The sequence below is a fragment of the Taurulus bubalis genome (genome assembly GCF_910589615.1).
Source record: "Taurulus bubalis genome assembly, chromosome: 9".
Lineage (NCBI taxonomy): Eukaryota > Metazoa > Chordata > Actinopteri > Perciformes > Cottidae > Taurulus > Taurulus bubalis.
In genome coordinates, this window is record NC_136597.1 from 9,479,749 (window position 1) to 9,493,368 (window position 13,620).

General features: G+C 43.8%; 1 protein-coding gene across 1 annotated transcript in view; it reads right to left on the bottom strand.

Annotated features, from left to right (window-relative positions):
• Positions 1–5,785: 5,785 nt before the first annotated feature.
• btbd11b (BTB (POZ) domain containing 11b) overlaps positions 5,786–13,620 on the bottom strand; it is a gene marked incomplete at both ends in the record, with an annotated part of 63,774 nt that continues 55,939 nt past the window's right edge. The window contains 11 exons of the mRNA XM_079224160.1: positions 5,786–5,995; positions 6,192–6,305; positions 6,492–6,560; positions 6,677–6,758; positions 7,230–7,332; positions 7,598–7,703; positions 8,966–9,144; positions 9,298–9,518; positions 10,925–11,060; positions 11,344–11,437; positions 12,821–12,922. Of these exons, the coding sequence (XP_079080286.1) occupies positions 5,786–5,995; positions 6,192–6,305; positions 6,492–6,560; positions 6,677–6,758; positions 7,230–7,332; positions 7,598–7,703; positions 8,966–9,144; positions 9,298–9,518; positions 10,925–11,060; positions 11,344–11,437; positions 12,821–12,922 (1,416 nt within the window). The remainder of the gene's footprint in view (positions 5,996–6,191; positions 6,306–6,491; positions 6,561–6,676; positions 6,759–7,229; positions 7,333–7,597; positions 7,704–8,965; positions 9,145–9,297; positions 9,519–10,924; positions 11,061–11,343; positions 11,438–12,820; positions 12,923–13,620) is intronic.

Below are 13,620 nucleotides of genomic sequence, written 5' to 3' on the forward strand. Positions count from 1 at the left end.
CATCTCTCCCCCTAACACTTACACTCTCTTTCACCCCCATTCCCCTCCTCTTTTCCCCTCTCTCTCTGTATATCTCTCTCTCTCTTTCTCTCTCCCCCCTTTACAGGATGTTTCTCAGTTTTGCAAAGTTTTTTTTGGAGCCCTTCAAAGTGGAACTAAAACACATGGCTCTTGTGCTGCCAGCCTACTTTGTGCCAAAGGGAGAGAGCCTGTGCATGACAACAAGGGGAGGAAGAAGGGGCTCGCACTGGGGGCAGAGCTAGTAGGGCAAACACCCTTTTTGCACACACACACACACACATGCACATCAACCCACTCACATAACTGAACAATAGACACTCAGAAATGAGTGCGTGGCAACACACAAAGACACATGTTTGCAAATTCCAGTTCATAGCAAGACAACTGAAGCCGCTACAGAGGGACATTCACATTACACTGTAGAGTGTCACTCAGTTGTTTTTTAGCCTTATAGTTAAATGTGTCCCCCTGTGGAGTTCCCCTCACAACTTCCCTTGTTGTTACTTGCAGTTCACAGCCCAGTAAATTAAGATGCCCAGCAGTGCTTTAGAAAAGAGGCAACAGAGACATTTCCACAGCTTAATCACATGGTCACATGACACAGCTAATCTGATGATGGATCATTTCTGCTTTAAATAAGAACGTCCTAACGACACGTTCAGGAGTAAATCCTATTGGATGACGACGTATTGTGTGTGTGTGTGTGTTCATTGTGCCAGTGTATAAGCATGTACATGTACATGAAATCCTGAGGTGCACATACATGGGTATGTGCACCTCAGGATTTCATTCAGTGTTTAACGCAGCGGAGCATTCTCAGCTCAACATTGTTCCTGGGCGGTGGTAACCATGGCGACTGCTTAACAACTGCTGTCCCCCCATCCCTCTCACCATTCTAATGTCTCTGGCCAAAGCACACACACACACACACACACACACACACACACACACACACACACACACACACACACACACACACACACACACACACACACACACACACACAAGAGAGAAACTTCCCTGGAGACATTAAAGGGGAACACTAACAAGATGAGACAAAACTCAATATCTGGAAATGTAAAAAACTAAATAAAGAAATCCTGTCTGGACAGGATTTTTTACTTCCAGTAATTTGATTGTGGGAGTTTATCATTTCGAAACATCAAAACAATTGTGGAACCAAACAAACCCTGCAAGCCTGAGTATCCTGCTGTCTCTGACATTTATGTCATATAAAGAAAAATTTGTATCAGTATCATGTTTGCCGTTTGGGTTTCACGACAGCAGGCTGGAAAAAAGTCTTGGGTCAAAATTATAAACATTGTACAAATTAATATCAACTAGGCCTAACGGCAGCATGAATCTGTTATTTAAAATCTTTACACAGTGCATGTCTGAGAAATGCAGCAGCTCACTGACAACAGCAGTACGGAGTGACACTTTGCTTTTACCCTCTTTTGCAAGAGAGAGAACCAGTAGGTTAGAGAACAAGGCCACGTCTGTTATCTCTGCACAGCGTCAGTTCTCTCTTTCTACTTCTCCTTACATGTTTCCTCCCACCCTCGGATTTGCTTTACACCTGTCTGCCTGTCTGTCTGTCTTTCTGTCTCTCTCTCTCTCTCTCTTTCTCTCTCTCTCTCTCTCTCTCTCTCTCTGACCGTGACAACCCCTCTGAACTTCTACCTCTTTGTACTTTCCAGCACATCTGCAATCTGCTTCAATCCGTATGAAATGTAGTCTACAGCATATTGGCTCTCCCAGACACTGAAAGAACAGGCACTTTATCATATGAGTATGAAGCAAATTTATAAACTGCAGTAAAGGGTTTTCTAACAAGCCAAAACAAATAAAAAATACACTTGAATATAACAATAGTTATTAATAAACACAAATAAATATCAACAATGAAATATTGTTGGTTAATAAAGCTATTCTTTATTTTGAAACTCTTAGCACCGATTTAATTTATTTGTAGCTAGCTTGCCCGAAAAAAAAAAAACACTGGTACAGTATAACTCAGCTAAGCTACCAACCTGAAGTCAGTAAACGCAGGTATTGTTAATCATATCGTGTTATTATGCTGCATAACCTCTTGTAATGTAGCTAAAGCATTTCAGCCATGCAAGCTAACCCTAACAAAGACTGTCTCCAAAATCACTTCCTATTTACAGGTGTACTGTGTACTGTCTGCCAATTTTACCTCCAAAACTCAAACAAATATGGCATGTACTTTCTATTATATAGGGAGTAGTGAATAAGTAAAGGTCATCGGTGCCTGTCGTGGCGGCAACCCGAGAACCCGGTGGTGGACACCGGGGGTGAGGGAAGCCGTCAAACTGAAGAAGGAGGCCTTTCGAGCCTGGCTGGTCCAGGGGTCTCCTGAAGCAGCTGACGGGTACCGGCAGGCCAGAAGGGCTGCAGCTGCAATGGTCGCGGATGCTAAAACTCGGGCATGGGAGGAGTTCGGGGAGGCCATGGAGAAGGACTTTCGGTTGGCCTCAAGGAAGTTCTGGCAAACCATCCGACGGCTCAGGAAGGGAAAGCAGGGGCTACCCCAGGCTGTTCTCAGCAGGGGGGGGGGAACTGCTGACCCGGACTGAGGACATCGTCGGGCGGTGGAAAGAGCACTTTGAGGAACTCCTAAACCCGGCCAACATGTCCCCCGGAGAGGGGGCAGCGCCGGAAGACTTTGGGGTGGTTTCACCCATATCCCTGGCAGAGGTCGCTAAGGTAGTCAAAAAGCTCCTTGGTGGCAAGGCGCCAGGGGTGGATGAGATCCGCCCTGAGATGCTGAAAGCGCTGGACATTGTTGGGCTGTCTTGGTTGACACGCCTTTTCAGTGTCGCATGGGGGTCGGGAACAGTGCCCATGGACTGGCAGACCGGGGTGGTGGTTCCCATCTTCAAGAAGGGGGACCGGAGAGTGTGCTCAAACTATCGTGGCATCACACTGCTCAGCCTCCCGGGAAAAGCTTATGCCAGGGTGCTGGAAAGGAGGCTCCGACCGCTTGTCGAACCTCAGATTCAAGACGAGCAGTGCGGATTCCGTCCCGGTCGTGGAACAGTGGACCAGCTCTTTACCCTTGCAAGACTACTGGAGGGGTCCTGGGCATTCGCCCAACCAGTCTACATGTGCTTTGTAGACTTGGAGAAGGCTTTCGACCGGGTCCCTCGGGGGTTTTTGTGGGGGGTGCTGCGGGAGTATGGGGTGCCGGACCCGTTGGCACGGGCCATCCGGTTTCTGTACGCCTGCAGTAGGAGCTGTGTTCGTATCCTCGGTAGTAAGTCAGACACATTCCTGGTGGGTATTGGCCTCCGCCAGGGCTGCCCTTTATCACCGGTCCTGTTCGTGACCTTCATGGACAGGATATCTAGGCGCAGCCAGGGGGCGGAGAGGATCCGGTTCGGGAGTCTCGGGATCGCCTTTCTGCTGTTCGCGGATGATGTGGTCCTGTTTGCCTCCTCGGACTGTGACCTCCAGCATTCACTGGGGCGTTTTGCAGCCGAGTGTGAAGCGGCAGGGATGAGAGTTAGCGCCTCCAAATCTGAGGCCATGGTGCTCTGCCGGAAACCGGTGGATTGCTCCCTCCAGGTGGGGACAAACTGCCTACCCCAAGCGAAGGAGTTCAAGTATCTCGGGGTCTTGTTCACGAGTGAGGGTAAGGTGGAGCGGGAGATCGACAGGCGGATCGGTGCGGCTGCAGCTGTAAAACAGGCGCTGTACCGGTCCGTCCTGGTGAAGAGGGAGCTGAGCCGGAAGGCGAAGCTCTCCATTTACTGGTCGGTCTATGTTCCAACCCTCACCTATGGTCACGAACTCTGGGTCGTGACCGAAAGAACGAGATCTCGAATACAAGCGGCCGAAATGAGCTTCCTCCGCAGGGTGGCCGGGCTCACCCTTAGAGATAGGGTAAGGAGCTCGGACATCAGGAGGGAGCTTGGAGTCGAGTCGCTGCTCCTTTGTGTCGAAAGGAGTCAGCTGAGGTGGTTCGGGCATCTAGTCAGGATGCCTCCTGGATGCCTCCCATTAGAGGTTTTCCAGGCACGTCCAACTGGCAGGAGGGAGGGAAGACCGAGGACACGCTGGAGGGATTATATCTCCCGGCTGGCCTTGGAACGCCTCGGGATCCCCCAGATTGAGCTGGAAAGTGTTGCAGGTGAGAGGGAAGCCTGGGTCGGCCTGCTGAACCTGCTGCCACTGCGACCCGACCCCGGATAAGCGGCTGATAATGGATGGATGGAATAAGTAAAAGATGCGTAAATACAGAAATGTTATGTCAATATGCAGCTATCATGACTACGTGCACTGGCTGATGTATTTTGATTATGTAATCGTGTGTGCTGGGAATAAGGATCTTGGTAAAGATGTTCCTGTCCTTTTCTCTTTTTTGGTTGTTCATTTTTGGTTGTTTATTTCAGGTTATTTATCCAAGACTGCACTGGCTTGTGTGCATGGGTGCTATATTTAAACCACATCCCGACCCTAGGTTGAGAACCAAAATTTCAACAAACTGAATAATAGATGTCCCCTTGCGGGTGTTTTGGAGCCAGAAGAATCTATGAGCGAATTCATAATACTCTTTATATTCATCTTTATAGAGGAAAGATATATCAAGTCACACACACAGAAGTCATGTGGTTTCACGATACCCATGAGACAACTAAGAACATAATGTTCCCACTTCAACACTAAACGGGCCTCAAGTCTTTCACACAGGAAATGACGACAAACCATTTGACTGTTACAAATTTAGTGACCCATGCTGATGTCAAAAATATTCACTCAACTTCCAGTCATATTAGTGTGAAAGCAGCTCCTCGACCTAATCCTGCAAAAGTTCAAACCGAAAAAGAAAAAAAACACACAGTCATCCCTCTGACATGCAACATTTAAACATCCATTTTTAAAAGATGAGCTTCTGGTTTTTACAGCGATATCCAACAGTAAGACACATGAGAAAACATCGGTGGGTATATATATATACATTAACTTACATTATTAATAGCTCTGTTATTTATGAACAATATTTACACAGTATAGTGGAGGGAGGAAAAGTCCTCTTTCCCACCCAGTTGCATAAAGTCACGTGGTGAAAGTCCCCCTTCTGCATCAGTCACATTACAGGTATTGTCAGTTGTTTGTCTGGTTTGGCTTTTAAGAGTAATCAGCATAGATAATGCAAAGTGAGAAATATACAAATGAATTACTCTGTACAAGTCCACATGTTCACGCAAATAATCACAGCATGAGGCAGCAGTTCTTTCTTATACACGTATACACTGATGGCTTATCATATTACACAGAGGTTGTTCACCTCAGCACATTACATCCATGAATTCAGATGCTCCGACTGTTGCAGTCGGTTGCAACTCTTCGTCTGAGTTTCCGAAGTCCCACCCGATCCATTCAGTTCAACATGTAACACGTAGGCTGGACTATTTAGCTGAAAAAGTCTTGCAGAATGAGGGACATTGTTACAGTGATGTGATGTTATTGGCAAATTGTGGCATACTACAGCCAGCTTATGACAGTCATTGTATGTTACTGTAACTCATAGTTGACAGATATCAACAAGGCAGACAGAAAGACCATCTGTGCAAAGATAACAAGTAGCATATTAGCAACTGATGAGCTTCACAGAGGCAAAGATCCTAACTGGACAGTCCACTAGTCTTATCTTTCCCGTTCATCTCAATACAGCGTCATATTATCTGATACTCTCTGGTATATATTCTCTGTCCCTGTGTTGAGAAAGGTCAGGAGATCAGACAATGGATCCCTTGGAGGAGGACAGGTGGATGGACTGTATGCGGATAGCCAAGGTTTTCTCCAGGTCCTGCAGGATGTCAGAGCCAGGGCTGTCTGGAGGCGTGTCATACAGCAGCTGTTTGAATGGCTCCAACTCGATCAGGATTAACATGTTCTTCAGGAAGTAGCCCTCAATATAGGAAGCCAAGTCTGGAGCGCCAAGAAACTGTGAGAAAAAAGTTTATTGATCATTGAAACTGCAACACATTTTCAAAAAAGACAGATCGCATTTCTAGCCAACACTTAATGTGCAACAGTTGTTCCATTTCATGGACATTTTCTGTCCAAAACACCTTTAATTGCTTTGTACCGTCCAGTAGTAGTGTTAGTGTGGGTGTATTCAGTCCATTCACTTTTTGCACCTTGGTGTGATTGTAGATCTCCACACAAGTTTCAGTGTTAATGTTCTTGGTGCAGATAATCTCACAGTGCCTCTGCAGCGCCTCCAGCTGGAAGAACTTGGCTGCAGACAGAAGCTGCAACAAGAAATAACAATTAACTCAAAAGAAAATGTAGCACCCAGTTCGGTATTTGATCATAAACATTTCTGTCATATTTGAACAGTGCAACACAAATAGATGACCTTGAGATTCTAAATTGTTTTAGAGTGTAAAGGTTTCAGTGTAAACTCAAATACAGTTTGTCTGTGATAAGGAACTCACCTCCATAATGTCAGTGTTCCTGATGTGCAGAGCGTCTGCCCCTCCACAGTAGAGATATTGCATCACAAGCTATTAAGAGGAAATCAGCTTCAATACAAGGACGAATACACAGTATGAATGTGCAAAGGAAGGAGTATCAATGTGTGGTTTATGTATGATTCAAAAGTGCCCCTTAATTATATTACCTGAAAAATGTGATATTTGACATTGCTGATCTCAATGCACGTGTTTTCACCACAAGGTCTGTTTGCTAGAAGAGATTTAAACCTTGAGAGGGAAAAAAAGGAGAGGAATTAAAGGATAAGCGTTAGTGTACCACAGCCTTTGTTTATTCATGTTTTTAATAGAGCATAAATAACCTTTAACTATTGAACAGCAATGGGTTTGTTTTAATTTGTTATTGTATGTTCATCTCTGGGGACATGTTGTCAACAAGACACTTGAGTGATTGGTTCGGAGCGATCGGTTATCATCAATGTAACACGGCATGAGAGTGAAATGGACGTCCTGTCATGGCAAGAAAAAAATGACCTTCTGGATCAGCAGGAAAAAATATACAACCCTGACAACAACACATCAATACAGCATGTCAAGTGTTTCGTCATTACTGTGTGAATTCATTCATTTTTTACATTAAAACGTATAAAGTTACACATTCAGAGCCTTCATAGAGCCAGCAGAATCCATACATATTTCCTGTACTTGGGTATTTGATAGCCGATGATAAAGTGAGTGTACCTGCTGGAAGCTGTGAAGAGCAGGACTTTGTGGGCATAATAAGGTTTCCCTTCCACCAAAAAGGTCACGTCTGACATGTCTTTATTGTTCAGGAAGTGAGGATCTGAAAAATATGTGACCAGAAAAACTTGATGACTATCATTAAAAAAACACATGGGATGTGCAACTTAGCCTAACTCGCCATTCTAGACACATTTCAGCTTTGTTACAATTTCTATTCCAGTCTCTGACCACTAGATGGCGTCTTGTGCACTTCCCATTTTCATGCATTATGCATTTACTAGCAACAGCCAACTCAAAATAAAATCCGTCATGTAGTGCTCTTATGCAGCCTTAATGCCGTACATTTACATAATTCACAATCTCACCCAGACGTGACGACTGCTTCCTCTTGATCTCTGCCAGTTTGGGGATTGGGTAAGGGCCATAACACTGGGTGAAGATTGCAGACAGCTGCTGGCTGATCACCTCATTCTGACAAAACACAGACAGAGAAACAAAACATCAGAGTGAGGAGAGCTGCTTGGGCGGGCAGTGCTCAGCCAACACACAGCAGTTCACATTACGCAAGCACACAAGTACTTACTTTAGTGCTCCTCTCCTACACACACATCCCCAACACAAGCACAGTGAAAGAGGTCTCACTTCTGCAGCCTTGTATCACGCTCTGCTTTCACTTTATTTATTCACATTCGTGGCTATCTCACACTTTTAACAGGGGATCAGATGAACATCAGGCTGATTTCGTACACCCATAATCCCTCAGAGGGGACTGTGATGGGGAACACCATGACAGCCCGAGCTCCTGTCAGAGTGTACCATGTGAAAGAGAAAGATAAGAGAGTGAGATATTCCCTTTACAACTAACTTTCCTCTTGTGAGTGTGCTAAAACTGAGGGAGAAGGACAGGCAGTGCCATTCAGCTGCAGCAGCGGTGCGCAACACTACAAGCCCAACGGGTGCAGTCAGGCTGGTTGCTCTTATGAAGCACGACACCAACAAACAGCTATCAACAGCCGCCACTTCCACCAGGGAGAAATATGCATGTCTGCAGCTTGTCACTGGCAATATGAGTAAAAATGTATGGTAGTTAATGAAACTGAACTGAAGTTAGGTGAACTGTATTTAACTAAATTGTTGGATGGAGAGTTCAGTGGGCTGAGGCAGCAGACCATGAAAGAGAATTGGCCCATATGGTGATGTCGAGGCCCCCCTCACAGAGATGAGGATCCTGGCCTCACCATCCATCATCTGAAACAGAGACAAGGGCTGACACTGCAGCAATCCACTCAAGGCTAGCATGGCCTGAGTGTATCAGTGTATGTGTGTGTGTGCGCACACACTGCAGTGTTTTTTCCTCATACTGGCAGTGACAGCGCAGCTCGTCGTGCCGGCAGGGCCGTGCTACGCCAAGGCAAAGTAGACAACACAAACAGAGGTGACAGACGGGATGATGTGCTGTTTTAAATCTAATACAGGCCTACCAAGGGGATCATGAGCTCAAGTAATGAGACAGGGCTCTGATCTAATGAATGGCAACAGAGAGGAGTGAGGCGGCATATCATAGGCATGTCATAAATCATAATCATCTTAGGTTATTGATATTGAGAAGGCCTCGGGAGCTCTGTCAGTCTCTGTGAAGCTGATGGCCTGACTGTGTGATGACAATCACAAGTAAACAAAGCAGATATATTTGAAAGTATAGAGAAAGAGGTAAAATGCAAACAGTGCAGTACCTTGCTGGCTCTGAGGATCTGGAACATGAGAGGCAGACCATGTGTGATGAGCTCCTCGGTGTACTCCTCTTCCTCGATGGAGCTGAACTCTTTGAGAAGACCCTGGATCAAAGGTCGTCGGTGCTGATGGAAACACGTGCGCAGAGACTCCATCCAAGTGTGCAAAGTCCATGGAACCCCTGAGAAACAATTACAGCGCTAAATACATATGAAGCATATCAAATACACACACACACACAAACATGCACAAAGAAGCTATACACGTTGCAAACACAATGTGATACTGTAGAAAATGCATGCACATGTTCAAGAGAGTTTTAACAGTAACTAACCCAGGCTCCGTATATCTATGGTGATGTCCACATGCCCGTGTTCTGCACTGTGGTACATGGCTTCTTTCAGAGCTTTGAGTTTGGCTTTCCCAGTTCTGATCTGGTCAATCTGAGACGGACTTCTACCTTCCAGCTCCGAACCCTCTGCCAGAATCTCTTCCAGGGATAAGACGTCCCCTTTCCCTTTCTCTGTGTGGGACAGCAGCTTACGAAACACATTTCTAGAAGAACAAAAGCACAAAAACAAGAGAGAATTTTAAAGTGATTGGTCCCTATGGGCTCTATTAAATTGCTTTTTATAGCTCGAGTCTCCAGGCCAATATCACCACAAATGGCAAACAGGTGCATTTGTATTATTTTACACAATTATAACAAAAGGGATAAGCTTGTCACTGAGGTCATTACTGAAATGATCTTGCAGCTTTGATTGTGATTGCTGCATGTAGCTCAGTGTTAATTAACAAGAATGGTTAAATAAACAAATGCTAAGTGCATTTCAACAAAAACAATTTAAAAAATCCTTAAATGGCAAAAGCTTCTCATTTTATGCAAATAGACACGTATCTATTTTGAAAGGCTTATAAAGAACTAACTGCAGGTTTGTAGAACAGACAATCTATGATGTTCTCTACTGACGCCAACATGTTTTTGGGCCCTCATCTTGGTGTCCCCTTTTGCAGTTTAGTTTTTTTAAGTATGTTATCTGTGTTTTTATGTGGGGAAACATTTACCCTTCCATCTTTACCAGGACCTCCTCGTAAAAAATAGGATAAATAAAATACAATAATTGGTGTGAAATAGGTTTAAGTGACAACACATTTTCAAATTTGAAAGTTTGATAATCCTGAGATCTAAACATCTGTGTTGTTTTGTGCAAACCAGATAAAAAGTCAGTGAGTAAGTGTCATTGTGATAAGACATGTCCATTATTTGATGTATTTGCTTGCACCTGCCATGCCATGAACCAGATGTGGTTGAAATTGCACAATATACAAAAACGCTTTGGGAAAAATTAGGTCATGTTTTATTTCACAGGTCAGCAGTATTTCAGAATAAATACAAATAAAACGAAATAAAAACGTTTCTGAAAAAATTATGGTTGACTTATTAAAGGATAAGACAGAACAAAGGCACACTCAATTAACTACAATTAATTGCAGCATAACTGAGAGAGTGATTTGTAAGTGCAAAGCAGGTCGCTTAATATGGTGGGCTTGTATGGTCTTGGCACATGGACAAAGATTCCACAAAACAAATGTAATGTAAATAGGGCAAAAGTTGAGAAAGTAAATGTTGTAATGTAGTTTGATGTCATCTGTGGCACATTGAAATTACACTATAAGTCTTTATTTTCATACATTGAACATGGTTGTGCTGTTTTTGGTCTCTACAATGTATCGTCTCAAACAAGACCAAGAAATGTGAAGAGGAAAGACAAAAACATTAGAGTTTAGTCATACAGTTTTTAACAAACCAATTCAACAGATGAGCTGTCACTTTCATGGACATGGTCTGTTGATGTTTGAACAAGATTATATGCTGTATTCACAATACTAACAGAGCACATCCTCTGTTTATATACTCAGGAGTGTGTACTCATGATTGAACATGGATATGTGTTACGCACCTGTGTCCATGAGCTGCTGCCAGACTGTAGGAATTCATGTCTCCCTGTGGTGCCGTGGAGATGCCATTGCGGAACATGGTTCCCACCATGGGGTCCGCCCCCCGCTCCAGTAGCAAACTCACTAGCTCAAAGTTACCTGTGCATGAAGAAAACAATTGGCAGAGTTTATACACACAGACACACAATACGATTAAACCAGAAAAAATGAGAGGCAAACATTTGATCATCATTCTGCATCCATGCCGCTATTTGTCTTTATTTTTCCAGCCCCCAGGATGAATATGCCTGTGAAGCCATAACTCAGCCTCGGCTCCCGCTGACAGTCAGGTGTTGTTATAGATGGCCAGCTGGTGTTGTCAGCTTGCTACAATACAGTTGGACAGCAGGCAGAGGATGGGAGTCACGCTGTGTCTCTGTACCTGCAGCAGCAGCCAGCTGCAGCGGGGTCTCCGTGTAGTTCTCCATCCCGTCCTGCAGGGAGCCCTCCACATTGGCTTTGGCATCCAGCAGCAGCTGCAGAGATCGGGTGGGGACGCGGAGGGGCACGGTGCGAGAGCAAGGGAGAGACAGAGAGAGAAGGGTGAGGAGAAGAGGAAGAGGCGGTTGGCTAATGAGAATGATCTGAAGTCAGTCTGGTAGAATTCAGCTTCTCTCATCTGGTCTCATGCAAAACTAATCTGTACAGGGAATATTGAATATTCAACTCTTATACTGCCTGTACTGTGCAGCCAACTTTTGCTTTGACAAATCTGTTGCTCTTCAGAATCTAATGCAATGTTCATGTTTCCTCTTTTCAACATTTTTGGAGAATAAACTTATTTGATTTCTTGGCTTCTTTCAGGCTAGCTGTTTCTCTCGCTTTTTATGCTACGTAAACAAAGCTAACCATCTGCTGGATCATCCTGCTTCATCTTCATTTTTACTATAGACATGAAAGTGATGTAACTCTTTTCATCCAACTTTCGACAATGAATAAGCCTTTTTCACAAAATGTCAAGTTGTTCTTTTAATGTTTGCTGATATATTTCATGCCAATGCAGAACTAATAACTATGAGCCTATATTTGATAGTTGGCTAAATAGTCTCATAAACCAGGTTTTACTGTTATATTGTTTTGTTATTCTATTTTAAATGTAATTAGTTGCTTAGTTTACATTAAAAATAACAATAATAATCTTCTTTGAAGAACATAACCCTGCTCAAAAACCATCTGAAAGACATTTATCTGAGGATCTAGCATTTTTGTAACTGAGAGCATGAGCAACAAGTTCCTGAATCTCATAAATGTATATCGTCTAATACGATACAACATTACTTGCATATACATTATTATCTCGGTAAATTGAGTGTTAATTATTACATATTTAACTATTTACTTTATGGTTTAATTGTAATCTTTTTAGCTTAATTATTTCATTTCACCGATGTCCTCAGAGATGAAATTGCGGTGTCTGATGGCTTAAACATTTTCCATTAGAATTTAATGGTTAAAAATCCAATGAACGGATCATTTAGAGGACAAACGGAATTAGTTAAATGAGTTCGATAACAATTAGACTGCTGTGTTTCCATTTTCCACTTGCTAAATGCAGTCTGATCCATTTGCTCAAAAATGGAAATAGACACGAGGGTATGTTCCATACAATTGTTTAGATCTAAAGGTTGACTGGATGAATGCTCTCTTTAAAGATAACAAAAAGATACATTTGTACATCACACAAACAGCATCAAATGAAACCCCCCACAAAAAAGACAGGAAACTCGTAGTGGAGAACCATCAACATCATCACCACCAAGAAGCTTTGATGACAAAAATGACATTGATGACCAACCATGAGCTGAAGCACAATGACAAGTCACGATGAGAGAATCACAGGTGAGAAAGGACGTCACTACCTGCACCACAGGCACATGTCCGTGCAACACAGCGAAAGTGAGGGGCGTCGCCTGCCGCGTTTCGGGAAAGACTGAGGGGTGCTTGTGCACTGAGTTTGGCACCTGGGGAAGGGACACAGGTAGGGGGGGGTGGAGTTGGTGGGAGTGAGAAAGATGAGGGAGAGAGATAGGAAGCCATTAAAACTACTACATGGCCTACGGAGAATAAAACAAGCAGTTGCTGGGAGGAGGGGGAGCTCTACAGGGAAACTAGAGTAATTAACTAGGGACCCTGGGGCTACAGAGGACACCCTTTCACTTTGTTCCTCTTCTAATGAACATGATGGATTGATCCATCCAGTTAGGACTCGTCTTAATGACTCTGATCTTTCCACTGCGTCTCTCTGACAGGGATCTGACCCGACCTCTCAAGGCTCATCTCTCTCGGTCAGGCTGCAATAAATAACTATGGGCCAAATGTAAGCGAAACATACATGAGACACATGAATAAAGCACAAATGCACCTATATAGGAGAGAGACATGCAGATGAAATAATACAGAACTGGGAATCTAAACTGAAGTTTTGAAAAAAATGTTTAACAACGCAAAGCGTTTAACCTGTTGAGTCCCCTATCTGTAAGTTGCTGTTCCATAAATGGTGACAAGTCCTTAATTATTCCAGTATATGTGACCCTTTACTTCAAAGTCTATACCCTAAAACTACATTGTTGTAGTTTTGGTGAGTACTCCTGTCTGCATTCTGGGACCAAAACCCATAGATCTCATATGTTCTTCAATAACCCTTCCATCTGAGTTTTGA